Source organism: Gigantopelta aegis, chromosome 5 (assembly GCF_016097555.1).
Source record: "Gigantopelta aegis isolate Gae_Host chromosome 5, Gae_host_genome, whole genome shotgun sequence".
NCBI classification, from domain to species: Eukaryota; Metazoa; Mollusca; class Gastropoda; order Neomphalida; family Peltospiridae; genus Gigantopelta; species Gigantopelta aegis.
In genome coordinates, this window is record NC_054703.1 from 20,923,744 (window position 1) to 20,947,090 (window position 23,347).

The 23,347-nt window shown below is 38.8% G+C and overlaps 1 protein-coding gene across 8 annotated transcripts in view; it reads right to left on the bottom strand.

The window, feature by feature from the left end:
* Positions 1–23,347, bottom strand: part of LOC121373386 (coronin-2B-like) — a 79,753-nt gene that overhangs the window by 51,484 nt on the left and 4,922 nt on the right. For 7 of the 8 annotated variants that reach the window (XM_041500017.1, XM_041500022.1, XM_041500021.1 and 4 more), the window contains exons 1-3: positions 19,855–19,915; positions 12,937–13,025; positions 5,057–5,251 (exon numbers count right to left, since the gene is read on the bottom strand). In XM_041500017.1, the coding sequence (XP_041355951.1) occupies positions 5,057–5,251; positions 12,937–12,954 (213 nt within the window). In that variant the 5' untranslated portion in view covers positions 12,955–13,025; positions 19,855–19,915. Of the gene's footprint in view, positions 1–5,056; positions 5,252–12,936; positions 13,026–19,854; positions 19,916–23,347 lie in introns of those variants that run through there. The other variant, XM_041500015.1, reaches the window with a different exon arrangement.

The following is a 23,347-nucleotide window of genomic DNA, read 5'->3' on the forward strand; positions in this document are numbered from 1 at the left end:
CACTGGCTGTCCAGGAGAGGGACCCAGGACAGACATACTTGAAACCTTAGTGGTATATGAGCATGTCAAAACAATTAAGCTAAGCTAAGCACTGGTTGGAACGAGAAATAGCCCCCACCCCACCCCCCAAAAAAAGAAGAAAAAAGAAACAAAGAATTTTTTTTATTTAATGGTTATAGAGACCATACAAAGAGAGAGGAAACCCAAGAAATAGCCCAGTGGGCCCACCGACAGGGATCAACCATGCATCAGGCATGCACTTTACTAATGGGCTACATCCCGCCCCTCTCACTGGCTAGGCACTGATTTATTAATCATCGCGGCTATTGGATATGTGAAACATTTGGTAATTCTCACAGCGAAAACCTGCTATATGTTTCCATTAGTAGTAAAGGTTCTTTTATATGCACCATCCCATAAACAGAATAGCACAAACCACGGGCCTTTGATATATACCAGTCAAGAAATAGCCAAATGGGTCCACCAACAGGGATCGATTCTAGACTGACCGCGCATCAAGCCAGCACTTTATCACTGGGTTACATCCCTCCACCTCCCAATGGTCCACCAACAGGGACTGATCCTGGACCAACTGCATATCAAGCGAGCGCTTTATCACTGGGTTACATCCCTCCACCTCCCAATGGTCCACCAACAGGGACTGATCCTGGACCAACTGCATATATCAAGCGAGCGCTTATATCACTGGGTTACATCCCTCCACCTCCCAATGGTCCACCAACAGGGACTGATCCTGGACCAACTGCATATCAAGCGAGCGCTTTATCACTGGGTTACATCCCTCCACCTCCCAATGGTCCACCAACAGGGACTGATCCTGGACCAACTGCATATCAAGCCAGCACTTTATCACTGGGTTACATCCCTCCACCTCCCAATGGTCCACCAACAGGGACTGATCCTGGACCAACTGCACATCAAGCCAGCGCTTTATCACTGGGTTACATCCCTCCACCTCCCAATGGTCCACCAACAGGGACTGATCCTGGACCAACTGTATATCAAGCGAGCGCTTTATCACTGGGTTACATCCCTCCACCTCCCAATGGTCCACCAACAGGGACTGATTCTGGACCAACTGCACATCAAGCCAGCGCTTTATCACTGGGTTACATCCCTCCACCTCCCAATGGTCCACCAACAGGGACTGATCCTGGACCAACTGTATATCAAGCGAGCGCTTTATCACTGGGTTACATCCCTCCACCTCCCAATGGTCCACCAACAGGGACTGATCCTGGACCAACTGCATATCAAGCGAGCGCTTTATCACTGGGTTACATCCCTCCACCTCCCAATGGTTCACCAACAGGGACTGATCCTGGACCAACTGTATATCAAGCAAGCGCTTTATCACTGGGTTACATCCCTCCACCTCCCAATGGTCCACCAACAGGGACTGATCCTGGACCAACTGCATATCAAGCCAGCGCTTTATCACTGGGTTACATCCCTCAACCTCCCAATGGTCCACCAACAGGGACTGATCCTGGACCAACTGCATATCAAGCCAGCGCTTTATCACTGGGTTACATCCCTCCACCTCCCAATGGTCCACCAACAGGGACTGATCCTGGACCAACTGCATATCAAGCCAGCGCTTTATCACTGGGTTACATCCCTCCACCTCCCAATGGTCCACCAACAGGGACTGATCCTGGACCAACTGTATATCAAGCGAGCGCTTTATCACTGGGTTACATCCCTCCACCTCCCAATGGTCCACCAACAGGGACTGATCCTGGACCAACTGCACATCAAGCGAGCGCTTTATCACTGGGTTACATCCCTCCACCTCCCAATGGTCCACCAACAGGGACTGATCCTGGACCAACTGGACTGATCCTGGACCAACTGTATATCAAGCCAGCGCTTTATCACTGGGTTACATCCCTCCACCTCCCAATGGTCCACCAACAGGGACTGATCCTGGACCAACTGCATATCAAGCGAGCGCTTTATCACTGGGTTACATCCCTCCACCTCCCAATGGTCCACCAACAGGGACTGATCCTGGACCAACTGTATATCAAGCGAGCGCTTTATCACTGGGTTACATCCCTCCACCTCCCAATGGTCCACCAACAGGGACTGATCCTGGACCAACTGTATATCAAGCGAGCGCTTTATCACTGGGTTACATCCCTCCACCTCCCAATGGTCCACCAACAGGGACTGATTCTGGACCAACTGCACATCAAGCGAGCACTTTGCCACTGGGTTATGTCCCGCCTTTATTTGTAAGAACGAATATGAAGACAATTAAATATACATGAGGAAATCAGAAAACACAATAGCTTTATCCCTCGTGATGCTCCAACGATAAATTATAAATAAAAAAATTGATCAGATGAACTTTACCAATGTGATGATAAGATTGGAATCCATAATCAATTGTCACCGGAAATGTTAATTGTTCCAAGTTTAGACAATGGAACTGATGTAAACAGATACTGAGTAGGAATTAGAGATAAATTGATCTATCTGTAGGGTCTATCCTGGTGAACACAACAGTAGGGGAATAGTCCCAATAATTCAGATATTTTTTGAGTTCATACATGATACAGGTATTTATTACATACCTATTCAATCTTACTATAGTGATAAAGACATTTTGAAACCGTGTGATAAATTTATTTTGTATTGCACATATGTGCAATATGGACCGGAACTTTTAAATTGGGAATTCCCTTTTTATTTTTACTGCAGTTAGCACCTCTTATTTACTGACGACATGAAAGGAGTATTAATCATAGATTTAAGAAAGTGTTGTTACGATGTGAAATATTAAAAAGCATTTTGGTAAAACATAAAAGAACGTATGTAATAAATACAGAACTTCACATACGCTGTTTTCACTTCTTATTTATTGCACTTGTTTATTTTGCTAAAGAACATACCACTCGACCGCTACATGGTCTCGTGGTATATATTCTTGTGCAAATTAAACTCGTGCAATAAATAGAAAGCGAAAACAATGTATGTGAAGTTCTGTACATTTATTATACATATGGTTCAACATAACCAAGTTAATAAAAACCATATGAAGCACACATGTAAAAACAAGTGTAATGATGTAATTTTAGGAAGTGACGTTATGTTATGTTGCTTCCCCAGTCCAAGCTCAGACTGTGCATGTGAAATATGATGTCATTTTGTCGTCTCCTTCTAGTTGTGGTTGAAATATTTTGAGATGGTCATGGTTATTCACAATAACAATATGGATAATATGAATAATAAAGAAATTATTACACTCGCGTGGGAGCCATACAGATTTTACAAAACTCGTGTCATGATTCATGTAGTACCCTTGCTCTCGCTCGGGCAATGCAAAAATCCTGACACTCGTTTCATAAAAGCAGTACAACACACAAGGTCGTATAATAATCTCTATATACCACGGGTGGGAATTGGTGAACAGTAAAAAAGAGGAAATCTAGAGGGGTCCCAGAAATTCTTCAAATCGTAGGTTAAAATCACATTTTGGAAGAAAGGACGATTAAAATGAGAGGAAAGTCAATGTTCCATGAGAGGGAAACAGCTGATCCAAAGAGAATTCCCACCCCTGATATACACCAACCAACTGTATAAATCAAAAGTTGAATAGTTGGTGCAAACCCACAATAACCAATGATTGGTGATGGAATTCCAATTCCCCACAGTAGTTATTCCCCGCATCTCCACTGAGACTAGTTCACGGCAAGTCATTTTTAGCTCACCTTAGCAAGTAAATTTATATGGTTTTAAAACAGCAATTTCTTATATGGCTCCCCTCAATTGTTTTCACAACAAGGTCTAATAATACGTAAGGGATATTTATTATTCACTTCACTGTTAACAGGACTAACAATAACAAGCATTTCGAGAGTAATGCAAAAGCAATACATGTCCCCTAACTGACCCAACAATTTTTCTTATCTCCTAAATTCAAGGGTCATAACTCTGTGAAAAGTGGGTAAATCACCATGAATGTTAAACTTGATCAGTAACAGTACATGATAAAGCTACATACAAAATTTCACCTCAGTATCTTCAGACACTGCAAAACTAAAGTCCAGAATTTTTCTTTTCATATCTCCTAAGTTCAAGGGGCATAACTCCGTAAAAAAATTGGTAAATTGTCATGAAAGTCAAACCTGATCTATAACAGAACATGATAAAGCTATACACCAAATTTCAGGTCAATATCGTCAGACATTGTCACACACAAAAAAAGGCCAGAAAATACATTGTTTAATCTCCTAAGTTCAAGGGTCATAACGCTGTCAAAAATGGGTAAATCGCTATGAAAGTCAAACTTGTGAAAAGGCATTGTGAAAAAAAGATCCAGAAACCTATATCTGGAATAGACGGACGGACGGACGGACGGACGGACGGACGGACAGACAGTCAGAACGGGGATTAAACTTATAGTCTCCTCTGGTGTCAAAAATGGGTAAATCGCTATGAAAGTCAAACTTGTGAAAAGGCATTGTGAAAAAAAGATCCAGAAACCTATATCTGGAATAGATGGACGGACGGATGGATGGACAGATGGACAGACAGACAGACAGACAGACAGACAGTCAGGACGGGGATTAAACTTATAGTCCCCTCTGGTGTCAAAAATGGGTAAATCGCTATGAAAGTCAAACTTGTGAAAAGGCATTGTGAAAAAAAGATCCAGAAACCTATATCTGGAATAGCGTGTAGATGGACGGACGGATGGATGGACAGACAGACAGACAGACAGACACAGACAGACAGACAGACAGACAGACAGACAGTCAGGACGGGGATTAAACTTATAGTCCCCTCTGGTTGGACTGGTAGGGGACTAATAATAATCATATGTTAGATACTAGAAAAAGATTTGAAAAATTACTAAAAAAGGATTAAATATTAATGCTCAGTATGGTAAATTCTTAAATAATTCTCCATAATCTATGTTAGGGAGCAATTAATTAGTCTCCTCATTTTGTTTTCACGGCAAGGTCTGGAATGTTCGGGTGTTTTTTATAGGCAGCCATATGGCAGCTCTCCAAACACAGGTTACCTTCTCTAAGGGGAGCACCACAAAGGACCCCCCTCCTCCACTCTCCGTGACGACAGCGAGGAAGTTAGGGTTAACACAACAGAAGCTGCTGTCGTGGGCGTTGCGCGTGATGCGGATGTTCTCGTAACTCGCCTCCTTGCGGTACGCCTTGCCATACACATGGCGGAACTTAGACGCCCGTATCTTAAATGCCATCTGAAGAAGAAAAAAAAACATTACAACATTACAGTCCTGTCAATGGTTTTAGTACACAAGCATGGAAGAATGGGCAACTGTGCAAGTGAATTTTGTGTGGGTAGATGGATGGATGGATGGATGGATGGATGGATGGATGGGTGGGTGGATGTATGTATGTATGTATGGATGGATGGATGGATGGATGGATGGATGGGTGTATGCATGGAAGGATGGATGGATGGACTGATGGGGATGGATGGATGGACGAACGGATGGGGATGGATGGATGGACGGACGGACGGACAGATGGATGGATGGACAGATGGATGAATGGATGGACTGATAGATGGATGAATTTTTGAATAATTATACTGAAATTATAAAACTGACTGAACTCAAAATATTTCTGGCACTCATCCTTTTGTAGATGTTTTGTTTTTTTAATTTGTTTCAAGAAAATCAATCCTTGAAGCTTGCTAAAGCGTGCTCCAAAGATTAGTTTTCTTAAGACAAATGTCAGAAAAAACATCTACAAAAGGACTACAAAATTCTGATTAATTGTAACATGATGACCATTCAATATATTCATATCAGCCAAAAATTCTGATTAATTGTAACACAAAAATCATTCAATACATGCATATTCACATTAGTCACAAATTCTTATTAATTGTAACACAAAAACCATTCAATACATGTATATTCATATTCATGTTAGTCACAAATTCTGATTAATTTTAACACAAAAACCATTCAATATATTCGTATAATCTAGTAGCCACAAAATTAAATTGTGATTAATTGTAACACAAAGATCATTCAAAATATTAACATCAGGCATAAATTCTGATTAATTTTAACACAAAAAGAACATTCAATATATTTGTATAATCAGCCACAAATTCTGATTAACTGAAACACAAAGATCATTCAATATGTTCATATCAGCCACACGTTCTGATTAATTCAATATGTTCCTATCAGCCATATCAATTCTGATTAATTCAATATATTCATATCAGCCATATCAATTCTGATTAATTCAATATGTTCATATCAGCCATATCAATTCTGATTAATTCAATATGTTCATATCAGCCACACATTCTGATTAATTCAATATGTTCATATCAGCCACAAGTTCTGATTAACTCAATACGTTCATATCAGCCACACATTCTGATTAATTCAATATGTTCATATCAGCAACATGTTCTGATTAATTCAATATGTTCATATCAGCCACACATTTGATTAATTCAATATGTTCATATCAGCCAAATGTTCTGATTAATTCAATATGTTCATATCAGCCACACATTCTGATTAATTCAATATGTTCATATCAGCCACACATTCTGATTAATTCAATATGTTCATATCAGCCATGCGTTCTGATTAATTCAATATGTTCATATCAGCCCCACACTCTGATTCATTCAATATGTTAATATCAGCCATATAAATTCTGATTAATTGTAACTGTAAAACAAAGACCATTCCAACATAAGGAAGCTGTCCAGCATTGCTGGAAGTCAGAACCACACGAGACAGCGACAAAAACAACATTCACAGCAAATACACAATGAACATCTACAAACGTGTGCATTCTCGTTTTATTTACAGGGCAGTACAGGCTGTTTAGGCACATTATTTATATATATAATATAGTGTAATTATAATCACTAATGTTAGGTGATCAGAACACAGCCAGTTGGCATTTCCTTCCCAGGCGGATAAAACCCCACAACCCCGGTGAATGAGACGGTATAAAACACAACACCCACACATGGAGTGATTCAATCTTTACCTACGTGCAATATTGACAGATGGTATTTGGGTTGTAGTTGAGAGTTTCTAGATACATTGTAACTCCAAGAATGGCCCAGATTTCAAAACAAGCCTCGTGGTTGGTAACCCATGGACAGGTTACCGCAAAATATTGTTTCATTTAAACTCAACTACGAAAAAATATTTTAGTAGTATTAACGTTTAATGGTATTAAAGGGACATTCCTGAGATTGCTGCAATTTTTAAGATGTTACCGACTAACAGAGACTTTTTAACCATTGTAATTACATATCAACTATATTTTTCTGCATAAAATATTAATGGCTGTATATTAAACGTGTTTCTGATCGTTCTAATATTTGTACTAGGTTAAATTTCATTTCATTTCCTAAAATATTGTTTTTTCGTACATACGAAATTATTTGAAGACAAAATCCAGTTTGGGCTTCTTACAAATGTTAAAATGACCAGAAAGACATTGAATATACAGACACTGATATTCTAAACAAGAAAATATATTTAATATGTAAGTTTAATCGTAGAACTATTTTATTAGTCGGAAACATCTTACAATGCAGCAAACTCATGGATGTCCCTTTAACGTGCCTGTATCCATTCACTGAAGGTTCAGGCAAGTCTATCCCACACCCAGTCTCTAGCAGGGCACAAAAATCAAATCTCATAACCTACAGGCAATGAAATAAAACTAGCAGAAAATGTCTCCCTCATCTCTGTGAGATACTTATGCCAACAAACAGAGTCTGCAGGGGGTGCATTATCTGTAAAAATAAGAAGCTGTTTGAGAAAAGCAGACGGCCATGTTTACTGAAGCCTAGGGCTAGCTCTGCCAGTTGGCGAATTTTATTTTAATTTGGCAAAAACAATTTGTGTAATAATTGATATTTTGTTGTAAAATAGCTATAGGTTTTGCATTTTTGAGATAGGTCAATAATAAATGACATAATTACCACTGTGTTTTGCAGTTAATAATAACAGTTTAACACTAAATCCAAAAATAACAAAACACAGTGGTATATACAAATGTATATCCCATTCTAATACTACACCTATCAGGACTATATTTGAAGAGTTCAGGCGCAAAACGTGATATATCCATTTTTCATTTTCAGTAAAAATGGGGTTTTTAATTGGCGTATATTGCGTTTTGATAAACAAAAACGGGATTTACCCAATACAATTTCATAAGGATCAATCACATTTTGCAGCAAAACAGTGGGCCTACAATTAGCCCTTACTGACATACAATAATGGCTTTAACTAAAAACTAGATAGAAAATGGTTTATATCGCATTTTGTGCCTGAACTCTTCATTTGCAAAGACATAAAATTATTGCTTTTTTATTTTAAAAATCACCAAAATTTTAAATCATAATTATCTATTCTCCTTTGTTACAATATTCAATGAAAATGCTTGTAATAAATAACAGAATGAGGTTACCTTTTTTTTATCTCCTTTGGACATGACATATATCGCTGAATTAGGAGAGAATTACATTCATAACAAATCTGTCTGTAGGCTACTTTATTTGTTGGAATAATATACAAAAACAGGCCATATAGGATTACAAATTTCATGATAAACACTTTCTCGGTTCCGTGCCTGTGATCATGGGAACCCATCGGAAACAGTTTTTAAAAAACAGTTATATACACATTTACATGTATATATTATTTTTGTTGAATAGTCGTGATAGTTCCATGATCTTACCGACATGCTACCGACGGTACCAAAAACAATAATTTCTGTGAAATTCGAAGACCTGCAAAAACATTATTTTCGTTTGCTATAAATTTCTGTTGTAAAAGGTGTGGATATTATTGGACTTTACTTAATATGTGAAGCTGTGTTTGCACCTCATAATTATTTAATTATTTCAAGGAATTCGCTTAGACTAATTTTGGACAAAAACTATGTTGAAAGAGGTACATAGGCCTACAATTTTATAAACTTTTACTCATATATTTCACTGAATGTTTTAATAATTTCATAAAATAATGTTAATATGCAAAAGGGTAGGAACTGGAGCAATGTTACATTTTTTGCCAAGGAGCCAAACAAAGCATAATTTATTACTACCAGTAACTGTCTCTCCATTATAAAATTAAATTAAGTTATGAAATAAATGTTATTTGCATTAAAACTATTTTGCAAACCCTAAAGACCTCTGTCATATAGCACAATTCAGTTGACCATTCCTTGAATATAATTTAATATCATTTTTTTTTTTTTTATTATGATATTTTAAATGATACATTGTCACACAAAACCTGTAGCTTCAAGTTAAAAGTTCAAGATTTTTAATGTGCACATTTAGAGCAATCTGTTATAGTGCACGCCTGTCATGGGCGCAAGTTCCGGATGTCGCCAGCTCGTGTCCAGGACAGGACATGTAGCCTGTAGTGTCTTAATTATGTTCAAATGTCACACAAAACCTGTAGCTTCAAGTTAAAAGATTAAGATGTTTAATGTGCACATTTAGAGCAAGCTGTTATAGTGCACGCCTGTCATGGGCGCAAGTTCCGGATGTCGCCAGCTCTTGTGTCCAGGACAGGACATGTAGCCTGTAGAGTGTCTTAGTGATTATGTTTAAATAAACCCACACAAACAGGCAACACTCAGAGACCAGTAACCATGCATGCATGCATGCACACTTATACACACACACACACACATGAACGGTAAACACTGAATGAATTTCTAGGTTTAATAATTAATACATCCGTAGTATAGGAATGTGTTTACATGCTCAGTTGGTTTTAGTCCAGGAGAGAGAACCAGTAGGTATATAATTAAAGGTGTTGACCCTACTTTAGTCTTGTTAGTTGTTATTCAGACTGAACATGCCCTCTTAAAAAAAATTGTTTTATTTAACGACACAACACCACTAGAGCAAATTTATTTATTCATCATCGGCTATTGTATGTCAAACATTTGGTAATTTTGACAAAGTGCATTTTTCTATTATTAGCAAGGGATCTTTTATATGCACCATCCCAGAAAAGATAGCACATACCATGGCCTTTGGTATACCAGCTATGGTGTACTGGATGGAGTGAGAAATAGGCAAATGGACCCGCCAATGGGAATTGATCCTAAACTGACATTGCTTAAAATTATTTTTTGGCAGAAAGCCTGTATGCACTTCATTTACCATATGACAGAATGGCAGAGATACATAACACACCTGGATTTATAGTTTCTTGCATAGAATATTAATTTCTGTGTATAAAATGTACATTTTTGGCTCAAGACACTCTGTCTTCATGTTACCGTTGCATATGCACCAGAATTTTAAAGGCATACTGTCACGGATTTAAGGACGTTATTTCTCTAAAAATGGATAAGAAATAAAAATTACATAAATTGCTGGAAACCAAATCTAGCTATCGCATCACCTTAATTGAACAATGATGGAGTGAAATCCATGTCAATCCTCTTGGCAATTTTAGTTTTTGAATTATAGACCATTGCCATAATTCAATTATTTTTACAAAATATCATTAATAAATGGAGTAAGGTGGTTATGAATATGGTTGAACAAAGTACATTTAGAGACAAATCAAATTATTTTTGTTCAGATAATACTTTGTTAGACCATTAAATAGGTCAGTGGTCTGTGACAATATGCCTTTAATAGTATCTTTTAAACATACATCCGACATATAACCACTGAATCACTGAGGTCAGTACATGCCAGTGTACACTAAACTCAAATGTGCTGCGTACACCTGAATGTTAAACGCAAAAGAAAACCAGTCTATTACAAATCTAACTTTATTGCAGTGAAAGGGTTAATACTGACTTCAGACTGGTTTGTGCAGGAAGGAAATGTTTTATTTAACGAAGCACTCAACACATTTTATTTATGGTTATATGGCGTCGGACATATGGTTAAGGACCACACAGATATTGAGAGAGGAAACATGCTGTCGCCACTTCATGGGCTACTCTTTTCAATTAGCAGCAAGGGATCTTTTATATGCACCATCCCACAGACAGGATAGTACATACCACGGCCTTTGTTACACCAGTTGTGGAGCACTGGCTGGAACGAGAAATAGCCCAATGGGTCCACCGACGGGGATCAATCCTAGACCGACTGCACATCAAGCGAAGACTTTACCACTGGGCTACATCCCGCCCCTGGTTTGTGCAGGAGTTAATAAATGACTTTCACAAACTACATAACAAGTGGCTTATATTATCCCTCAAGGCACCTAATCTTTCAATATTGACATGACCATGTTGGCCTGGGGATAATAAATATGTAAATAAAAATCAGACAGGAAATTTAGATTTTTTTATAAACCTGTATTGCATCCACCCGTTCATGGATTCCTATGCAAAGTGGTATTCGAAGGCAAAAGTCAGACAGGGACACAATGGAAATGTTTTATTTAATGACGCACTCAAGACATTTTATTTACAGTTATATGGCGTCAGACATATGGTTAAGGATCACACAGATATTGAGAGAGGAAACCCGCTGTTGCCACTTCATGGGCTACTCTTTTCGATTAGCAGCAAGGGATCTTTTATATGCACCATCCCACAGACAGGGTAGTACATACCATGGCCTTTGATATACCAGTTGTGGTGGGGACACACTGGAGTTGACCTACATGTACTTCTTTTCTAAATAGGGTGGAGGACGCAACTCACTAAACACACCCTCCCGTGTAAATCAACAACTGCTGTATTTCCTGGATAAACTAGACTTTTAATTATCAGGTGGTGACATATTTGGTTCTTTATATGTATTTCAATTTGTAGCTACATGTAAGTAGATGTTACAACTCACACACTGTCAAAACCTGATAAATCTTTCAATATCAGGCTACATGGAACCCTTCAGTGAGGATTGGGATATTACTGACAAAATCCAAGATGGCCACCATAATTATTAAAACACGTTTTTCACTTTCTTTTTGAATTAAGATGAAATTGATGCCCAATATATATGTTTTGGGGGTCACATAACTGAATCATGAATGCTATGATAAGAAGATAAATGTTAAAATGGCCACCAGGTGGCAAACTAAAACATATGGCCACCACAGCTAATAAAACATATTTTGTTTTTCATGCAGCCATATTGAATTTCAGACATTTGCCTCAGCAAAACACAAAATTAAGCTACTTTGCCTCAGCACTGAAATGTCTCTAATGCTAGTATCTCTTCTTCTTTTTCTGAAAGTTAAGTTGCTTCGGAAAAACAATATATATATATATATGCATACACACTTTTTTTCTTTTTTTTTACAAATTATTAAACAATAAAATTAAATGCTAGTTTCAATTGATTTTACTTTAGTTTTAACATCTGCATTGTTGAATGTTGATCAGATGCCAAATGCAAGGGTTGGTTAGTATCTATTGCATGTACATTTGGTATGTCAATACAGCATCTGCTGACAGAATGAGGTGTATAGTTACCAATTAATTACAGGCCTCAAGATTTCAAATTTTATGGGAAACACTTTTTCCATTCTGTGCCATGATCATCAAATGACTTTCATGTAATCACGGTAAAGGTAGATTATGATACCTGGTGAGGGCCCAATTTACTAAATTTCACAATTTTGTGATCTCGCAGTATAATGGAAAAAGACTTAACTACAAGGACAGTGTGATGTTGTTTAACAGAGCTTAACAGAGCTTAAGAGATTTTTGTAAATTAGGCCGCAGGCTCCATAATTCTTCCGACATGCTACTATTAGCACTAATGTTACCAGAAATCATTAATAATAATTTCCATGAAATCTGGGGACCTGTAATTATGTGTCATTAGTAATAATAAAGAAAAACAAACCAGTGTGATGAATAACAACATTAAAACGTCACAATACTAATGAACAGAATTCATGCCAAGAAAGATAACTCTGAATACCTCCATGGCCGATTCCATTGGAAATCTCCACAACGGAGACAGAGAAACACTAATGTGATATAAAGTGAATCACGTCAAACAAAGTAATGCTGAAATGAAAGATACCACAAAAATATGAAAGCTAATAATGAACAAACTAAAAACTAACAATAAAGTAAAGTATATATATACCTCGTACCAGCCAAGATTTTCTGTGTGTTTTGTCAATAATTCCAGTTTAATTCGATGTGAAAAGAATAGGACACATGTTTAGGACATATGTTTTGGAAATAACAAAATTGTTCTATATGTTTGTGTGAAATTTATTATTTTTTAAAACACTGGTCAAAATATATATAAAATATCAAATACTCGTCCACAACTGGTGATGAATGTAGTATGCTCATGGAATTTGATATATTTTCTTGATTATAGTTTATATTCCAAATTATTATTTTGTTACGCTGTCTCTATTAGTTGGAAAGTTATCTTGAACATGTTTATGATAAAAAAAAAAAAAAAAAAAAAAAAAAAAAAACACCCAAAACATTTTTAAAAAAGGTAAGAGTCATTTTAAACTCTGAAAGCAAAAGAACACTTAAAATCTTTTCTGGTACGAGGTATAGGCATGTTTTTACCCTGCCTCTCTGCCGACGCAAAACCTTAAACTGAATTATTAATACATTTATTGACGATTGACTTCCTGATCTGTGCTATTACAGACATCAAAACAACTGTAATAATACACTGGTCATGTATATACATGTAGCTATAGTCTACGTATACAAACCAACAATACAATCAACAAGCAGGGTTTATGCCACAGGGTAAAACAGGTATGACGCCATACCCAAAATGTTTTGTAGATTTTATTTTCAAAGTTAACCTAAGTTACCTTTTGACAAAATTAATGACTCTTTATCATTACTGTATGATTTTCTTAACCCTAACCCTAAACTTAACCCATTTTCTTTGTGGGGGAGGCCCCCCATACCCCCTGTTGACTGTGGTTGCATTCAATTCCATGGTGAGTAGACAGTTTTTGTGTCACTGATCGTCTGCGAGATCAGAGTAAAGTACATGTAGTTAGGATATGTTTCACGACACCACTCGAGCTCATTGATATATTAATCATTGGCTATTGGATTTCAAACACTTGGTAATTCTGACATATAGTCTTAGAGAGAAAACCCACTACATTTTTCCATTAGTAGCAAGGGATCTTTTATAGGAACCATCCCATAGACAGGATAGCATATACCACATACCAGTCACTGCAAGGTTTTCTGCCAGAGGGTAAAATGGGTTTGGTGCCATAGGTTGAGTCGTGGTGCACTGGCTGGAGCGAGAAATAGCCCAATGGGCCCACCGACGGGGACTGATCCAAAACCGACCGCGCATCAAAAAGCGCTTTACGACTGGGCTATGTCCTGTTGATAAACCAATGAGTTTGTTTTAGTTACTAGCCTCAGTGGTGTCGTGGTTAAGCCATTGGGTATAATGCTGGTAGGTACTGGGTTCACTCCTTAGTATCAGGTATCACTCACAGCAAGTTTTAATTACTCAATGTGTAGTTGTAAGACCATTACACCAACTTTTCTCTCACTAACCACCAACAGCTAACCCCTGAGGTGAGTTTCCATGAAAGCATGCTTGAAGCTTAATTGGATATAAGCACAAAAATGACTTAAAATGAATAAATGAAGATAGTAGTTGCTGGGTCTAATGACGGCTACACTAGCTGCCAAATTTTTAAAAACCACCCATGGTTTGCTGGTTGATTCTGTAGTTGCATCACATACTGTAAACACCAATTGCCTGTTCAACTACAACAATTTCCAAAGATTCAAAAATACATTTTCTTATTTCAGGCTTCTAAATTTAAAATGTTAGTATGAGCTGGTAGCTTTATAAAAGAAAATATCTTCCTGGGAACATTTTCTCTACGTAAGTTTCAGAGATCCCTACACAATTTAAATCAGTAAACAGTAGCTGCTAATCAATTTTCAAAAGACTACAAATATTGCTAATCAAGATGTTTTTTAAAAACCAAAATGTTCCCTGCTTATGTCTGAACAGCTCTGTACTGGTTCCGATTACAAACATGGTCTTCACAGTGATAATGTGATCCATCATACTCATGACTGACAGGATGGTATGGTTTAAAAATAACATTTTAGTTCATGGGTGGTAGCTCTATAAAACAATAAAAAGGCTTCCCCCATCTGTGATAAAAAGTTTGTTTTATTTAACGACGCCACTAGAGCACATTGATTTTTTATCTTATCATCGGCTATTGGACGTCAAACATATGGTCATTCTGACACTGTTTTTTAGAGGAAACCCGCTGTCACCACATAGGCTACTCTTTTACGACAGGCAGCAAGGGATATTTTATTTGCGCTTACCACAAGCAGGATAGCACAAACCATGGCCTTTGTTGAACAAGTTATGGATCACTGGTCGGTGCAAGTGGTTTACACCTACCCATTGAGCTTTGCGGAGCACTAACTCAGGGTTTAGAGTCGGTATTTGGATTAAAAATCCCATGCCTCGATTTGGATCTGAACCCAGTACTTACCAGCCTGTAGACTGATGGCCTAACCATGACGCCAACGAGGCCGGTCCTACCTGTGATAAATGCAGGAACAGCCCTAGAATGGTTCCGATTACAAATACAGTGTCATTGTGTTGTTGATGATTCATCCTACTAATGACAGACAGGATGGTATGGTTTATAAATAATATTTCAGTTTAGGACTGGTAGCGGTGGTGGCTTTATAAAACAAAATAAAAATGTCTCACCCACATCCAACCCCCCTGAATGAATGAATGTTTAACGACACCCCAGCACAAAAAATACATCGGCTATTGGGTGTCAAACTATGGTATGAATGAATGAATGAATGTTTAACGACACCCCAGCACAAAATATACATCGGCTATTGGGTGTCAAACTATGGTAATGCAAACAAATAAGGTGATGATCAACGTCAATATAAAAATTCAAGATTTAAATAAAAGCAGTGTAAAGAACTGTGCAAAAATACAAATATCACAGACCGATACTGACTTTTACTCAAAATTTCATTTTCTGCTGTATTGGCCATTCTCAAAGAGAATGTTACACCCTGCACCACAGTGAGGTTACGTACAGCACGTGCAGGGTCCAACCCCCCTGAGATCAATGCTGGAACAGCCCCAGCGTGGTTCTGATTACAAACCCATGGCCTTCACGGGGTTAATGATGATTCATTCTACTTGTGACAGAAATTGGTATTGATTAATGTACCACTACAGTCAATTAACATGTCAGTACATGTAAACTGCCGTGTTCTCAAACTCTCATTCTGACTGGCAGAATGTGGCTCCATGATAAAACATCCATCTGTTTAGTTTAACAACACCACTAGAGCACACTGATTAATTCATGAATCATCAGCTATTGTATGGCAAACATTTGGTAGTTCTGACATGTAGTCTTCAGATGGAACCTGCTACATTGCTCCATTAACAGCAGTGTTCAAGATTTTAAAAATTTGGCAGTATTCCAGTTGGATACTAACATTTCAAAATCTGGTATCCCACCTAAGAATTTAGTATTGAACTTAAATGAAATTTATAAATAACATCGTAACAAACTTGGACGACACTGTTACTTAAATGATGACTTTCATTGTTTCAGCGAAAAATAAAAACACAGGATTAAAAAAAACCCAACAAACAACATTATACGTTAATCCCTGGGATATCGGGATACCGTTAATCTCGAACACTAAACAGCAAAGATATTTTTAAAGTTTTATATGCACATCCAAACAGACTAGGCAGCACAAACCATGACCCTTGATGTACCAGTAGGGGCACTCCACCTACTATGGACCTTGGTGTACCGGTAGGGGCACTCCACCTACTATGGCCCTTGATGTACCGGTAGGGGCACTCCACCTACAATGGACCTTGATGTACCGGTAGGGGCACTCCACCTACTATGGACCTTGGTGTACCGGTAGGGGCACTCCACCTACTATGGCCCTTGATGTACCGGTAGGGGCACTCCACCTACAATGGACCTTGATGTACCGGTAGGGGCACTCCACCTACTATGGACCTTGGTGTACCGGTAGGGGCACTCCACCTACTATGGACCTTGGTGTACCGGTAGGGGCACTCCACCTACTATGGCCCTTGGTGTACCGGTAGGGGCACTCCACCTACTATGACCCTTGATGTACCGGTAGGGGCACTCCACCTACTATGACCCTTGGTGTACCGGTAGGGGCACTCCACCTACTATGGATCTTGATGTACCGGTAGGGGCACTCCACCTACTATGGACCTTGATGTACCGGTAGGGGCACTCCACCTATTATGGACCTTGGTGTTAAGGGTAGTAGTGGGGCACTGATTGGGATGGGGGGAAAACCCAATCACAGAATGAATGCACTGTAGGCACTGTAGGCTTTTTTAGCATTTGACAGACTTACGGGTGTAGGACAAATTCCTTATGGGTAACACGCATTTTCAGGTTTTTATTTTATTCATTTTTTTTTTTTTACATGACTCGTTATCATCTAAGTAAGTCATCCTTCGTGATTCTGGTTGTCCTTTCGTGAATCTGGAAACGGCCATTTTGTCATATTTATTTTGGACAAGAGGTGCCACTTAGCAGATATATATGTGCACTAATCAAAGTCTCACGTGATCTTTTGCGCACGCCACGCCGCGCGGGAAAGCAACTGTAAATTAACACCACATGCGAATTTTGAGCGGGATGGAGCCTCCAATCAAGAAGCGCAAGCAATATGCCGGAACGTATCAGTCGTCTTGGAATGGTCTATTCCAAGGCATTATAATGAACAGCAAGCTAGGAAGCAACCACGCATGGTGCACTATCTGTTGTTGTGACATCAAAGTGGCCGCCTCAAGTTGAAGATGCATGAGCAACAGTTGAAATGTCCACAAGTGACCAGTGTTGGGGATCCAATAAAATTGTACTTAATAGTCTTGATTTTTATTTTCATGTTGCCTTGAATTTAAAATCATCAGTTCCCCGTCCTTTTGCAGCTCGCTTATGGATTTCTTATGGATTTTTGTCCACAGTCTTACAGGTGTTGATCAGTAAAGGTTGGCATCTATGACTGTAGGTCTTCGACCAACTGAGCTAGATCTCACCCCTCTTTACCTGATCATTCCTAGTGGACTCAGGGCTTTCCTCTTCTAACCAAAGCAGCAGGATTAGTACATCAAAGGCTGTGTTATGTGGTGTCCTGTCTATGGGGAAAGTGTATATTATAGATCCTTGCTAACATTTTATTGGTATGAGTTGTCTATATCTGGCAGCAGCAAGCTTCCTCAAATGCCTTCACATTGTCAAAATAATCATATCTTAGGCACCAAACAGCTGAGGTGTAAAAATGTGCTGAGGTGTTGTCACATAAACATTCACATTGGTGAACTGTAAAAAAGAGGAAATCTAGAGGGGTCCCGGAAATTCATGAAATCCTAGGTTAAAATCTGTGCCATCTGACACATTTTGGAGGAAAGGGCGATTAAAATGCAAGGAAACGCAATGTTCCATGAGTGGGAAACAGCTGATCCGAGGAGAATTCCCACCCCTGTTCATTTCCAAATCTTATCACAATGCATTTTGGCACCTCACCATCCTGGTATGACCATTCATCCTCATGATTTTCAAAAGCATGTCTGTCATATCTATTACGATTGTAGCATCTTCTCGAAACCTTGTATTTCCTTTATTTGCCTTGAAATCTAATCTCACATACATTCTTCACCCAGTGGTACCGGCCTCGGTGGTGTCGTGGTTAGGCCATCGGTCTATAGGCTGGTAGATACTGGTTTCGGATCCCAGTCAAGGCATGGGATTTTTAATCCAGATTCCGACTCCAAACCCTGAATGAGTGCTCCGCAAGGCTAAATGGGTAGGTGTAAACCACTACCGACCAGTGATCTATAACTGGTTCAACAAAGGCCATGGTTTGTGCTATCCTGCCTGTGGGAAGCGCAAATAAAAGATCCCTTGCTGCCTGTCGTAAAAGAGTAGCTCATGATAAGATAAAAAAATCAATGTGCTCTAGTGGCGTCGTTAAATAAAACAAACATTACTCTTTTTTTTTTCTTTACCCACTGTGTCTCCTGAATAGCAGGCAAGTTGATCTATAAGTACAATATATACGGTTTAAATTCTGATGTCCCGAAGAGGACCCATGATGTCCATGTGTTGTGGGCTGTGCCTCTGTGACACAAACATGAACATGTATTTCATCTTGTTCAGCCATTGCTTCAAACTACAGGCTGGTAGGTACAGGGTTCGCAGCCCGGTACCGGCTCAAACCCAGAGGACTTCTTAAGGGCTCAATGGGTAGGTATAAGGCCACTACACCTTCTTCTCTCTCATTAATAACTAACCAACTAACAACTAACAACTAACCCACTGTCCTGGACAGACAGCCCAGATAGCTGAGGTGCGTGCCCAGGACAGAACCTTAAATGGATATAAGCACGAAAATAAGTTAAAATCAAATCAAATCAAACTAGAATTGTCAGGTCAGTTAGGTCAAGTCAGGTCATAGAGTTTTACGTGCACATTCAGAACAAGCTGTTGTAGTGCACGCCTGTCATGGGTGCAGGTCCTCCATCCAGGACAGGAAAGGTTTGGGGTGGGTGGGAGTGGGGACCGCCTGCACTGGCAAGTGCAAGGGAGCACTAGCAGCCCAACTATAGGCCAAAGCCAGTGCTGTAGCATGCCCTTTCTCTGAACCAATCAAGACTGCATCGTCACCTTTCACTTGACCAATCAAAACATACTCTACAATTATGTATCACTGGACCAATAAAAAAGTGCAGTACATGTACCATGACCTTGGATTGGATCACTCAAGACATGTATACATCTCAACTATAGCTATGAAGACTCACCGGCATTGTAATAAAGGATTTCTTCCCCTGGCTATGAAATCTCACAACTCATCTAGTCATCTGAAAATACATTAAATAATAACATAATTAAGTCAACATTATAATGTAAATGATTTGCAATATTATGTGTACAGTACAGGGTTTATATTGTCGGTGTCAAGTCAACAGAAAGGAACTAAGAGTTGAACTGAAGACTATCAAGGACATCATTAAAAGGATGGCTTATTTTCACAGCTTTTTAAAAATAAAACAAGCATTAAATTTTGGGATTTTTAATTTATTAATTATTTTTTTAAGGATTCTGCTGAAACTGTAATCTAGATATTTTGGGATTCCTTGTCACAATCTTGCACTTCTGACTCAAAATCTGGGATTCGTGGAAGCATGGAATCCTGCTAAATCAAAAGCCTAATAAATATTAGCTAAGTACGGAATTACAAAACCTAGCTACATTATTTCAATCGAATGATGATATTTTTATGTTCTACATGTAATTTATGCATGTTGATAACCCTGTCATATAATTATCAATGCCTTTGAGAACTAATTCCCAAATGGTTAATATCAGCTGATACTAGTGATAGCTAATGTACAGGTCAGTGATAGAAAGAAGCAAAACTTCACAAATCCAATGGACAAGTATATCTAAAAATCTACTTGTCTGTATATATTTGTTTCATTTAAGTGAAAGGACAATGGTTTTTTACAACTCAAAATGAAACTGCATTGAATTTTTTTACTTGTCCACTGGACAACCATTGCAGTACATTTTGCTGAATTGTCCAAGTATATTTTCACTTTTCAGGATAAGTGCTTATTTCGAACATTGCAAGTACCTGTATAATGTTAATATTTTAGATAAACCAATGAAATCATGTCACAGGCTTGGTGGTGTCATGGTTAACCATCAGACATAAGTCTGGTAGGTACTGGGTTCGCATCCCGGTACCGGTTCCCACCCAGATCAAATTTTAACGACTCAATGGGTAGGTGTAATTTTATAAGACCATTAAACACCCTCTTCTATCTCACTAACCACTAACCCACTATCCTGGACAGATAGCCCAAACAGCTTAGGTGTGTGCCCAGGACAACATGCTTGAACCGTAATTGGATATAAGCACGAAAATAAGTTGAAATGAATGAATGAATGAAATCAAGTCATTCATAGGCTGCGGTATCATCCTTGTTATATATGTATGTATCACATGACTTTTATAGCAGATACACTATGTCATGTAGTAATTAATAGCCAGCTATAATTATAATAGCTGTTCGTCACCTGCTGTTTCTATTTTTAATGATATCACTGAATATATTTCATGACAAATTAATCAAACAGCAACTGGGTACAGCTTATAGACAATTTAAAAAAAAAAAAAAAAAAAAAAAAACCCACCACCACAAAATAAATCATTAATGGGTGAATAAATTTATGTTTCAAGAATGGGTGCAGGACTTCTGAATAAGAAACCAGTCTATAATTTGATGAGTAAAAATAGATTTGTGAGACACCTGGACACTTTCATGTCTGTGTGTGGATCTTGTGACAGAAATATGTGCACCTGCAGATATTATACATGCAACAGAAGATAAAATAGGGATTTTTACAATCAAGTTGGTATCTTGATTTCAAAATAAACTGTATTATGTCTAGAAACACAAGTGATAAAACTGATAAAACATAGGCACTGGAAGATGTCACTGTCAGCAAATGAAGGGTGGTGGGTGGGTGGTGAGTGGGGAGGGGGGTTTATAAGAGCAGTCATATTGAATTTCAACTGGTAGGAGTCAAATGCATGATGTTCAGAGTGGCTGGGGCAGTTCCCCCTTGGATCCATTCCTCCCCCAGTTCTCCCTTTCAAATGATGGGGTGGTGATGCAAGACATTTAATCTCCAGTGTTGAAGACCGGCAGTGCTTCCAGTGCCACAGTAAAATACAGTGAAACCTCTGTATACCGGACACCCTTGGTACCAATACAAATGTCCGATATTAAAGAGGAATCTGGTTAAGAGAGGATCAATTATGTACTGGTTTTTAAAAAGGGACTCTGAAAAACGTCCGGTTAGATTATATTCCGGTTTACAGAGGGTCCGGTCTTGAGAAGTTTCACTGTATCAATATAAACATTCTGTGGTTAAATGTCCTGTGGGAAAGTAAACCACTTAACTGACTGGGGTCAAATACTGTAGAAAGCAATCAATAGTGCATGCGCATGTATCTCTACATGTACATTGGTGTGAGACTTCTGTACTATTACATTATTTAAAGCATTCATCAGCCAGCTCCCCGTCGGTGGGCCCATTGGGCTAGTTCTCATTCCAGCCAGTGCACCACGACTGGTATATCAAAGGCCGTGGTATGTACTACCCTGTCTGTGGGATGGTGCATATAAAAGATCCCTTGCTGCTAATCGAAAAGAGAAGCCCATGAAGTGGTGACAGCGGGTTTCCTCTCTCAATATCTCTGTGGTCCTTAACCATATGTCCGACGCCATATAACCATAAATAAAATGTGTCGTTAAATAAAACATTTCTTTCTTTCTTCAGTCAGGATACTATGACCTACATACATGTACAATAATCTGACATGTGTATGTCAAGCATTTACCACTTAGCTATGTGTACACCACTGCAGGGGATATTTCACATGCAAATTCCTACAGTAGCTAGGTTACATACTATATGGTCTTTGATCTACAAATTGTGGGACACTGGTTGGAATGCAAAGAAATTAAAACCCAATTCATCAAGGGCAACTAATCCTGTGGCCCGTGCATTAAACAATGCACCCCAGGGCCCAAATTAACAAAATATCGCAAGCCTAGTTTCGCATGTAAACATGAATCTACAACTAAAACCACAATTCTTATTATTACTAATAGTACCACTACAGTAACAGTGGCGTAGGAAGGTACCAATGGGGGGGGGGGGGGGGGGGGGGGGGTGTGGGTGTGTGTGTTTTGGAAGCACACTTTTATATTTACACACTTTTACACTATTATAAAGCAAATATAAAGCAAAATATCTGAAAAGTGGACGGCATGTGCCCCCCTTGCACCACCCCCACCCCATCCCTGCTTCCTACGCCAGTGGGTAATGTACTTTGAAGTTCACAGATTTCATTTTCTTTCGTCTTTACAATGCTCCATTTGTTGTGTAATGTTGTGTGTGAAATAGATGGCAAACATGTAATGTATAACCGGTGTAACTGCTAGTCGCAGGCGTAAACTTACGTTTTGTGAAATGGCCCCAGGTGAGTACGTACCACCGAGTAACATGTGATGAAGTAGGAGCATTTGTCTGAGGTGCTAGAGTCACAGGATCAAACCCCCTCAGTGGACCCATTCTCTGATTAGGTTTTCCACCCATCCCATCCAGTGCACCACGACTGGCATATCAAAGGATGTGTATCCGGCCTGTCTGTATAGTGCATATAAAAGATATCCTTTCTGCTGATGGAAACATGCTGCAGGTTTCCTCTGTAGTAAG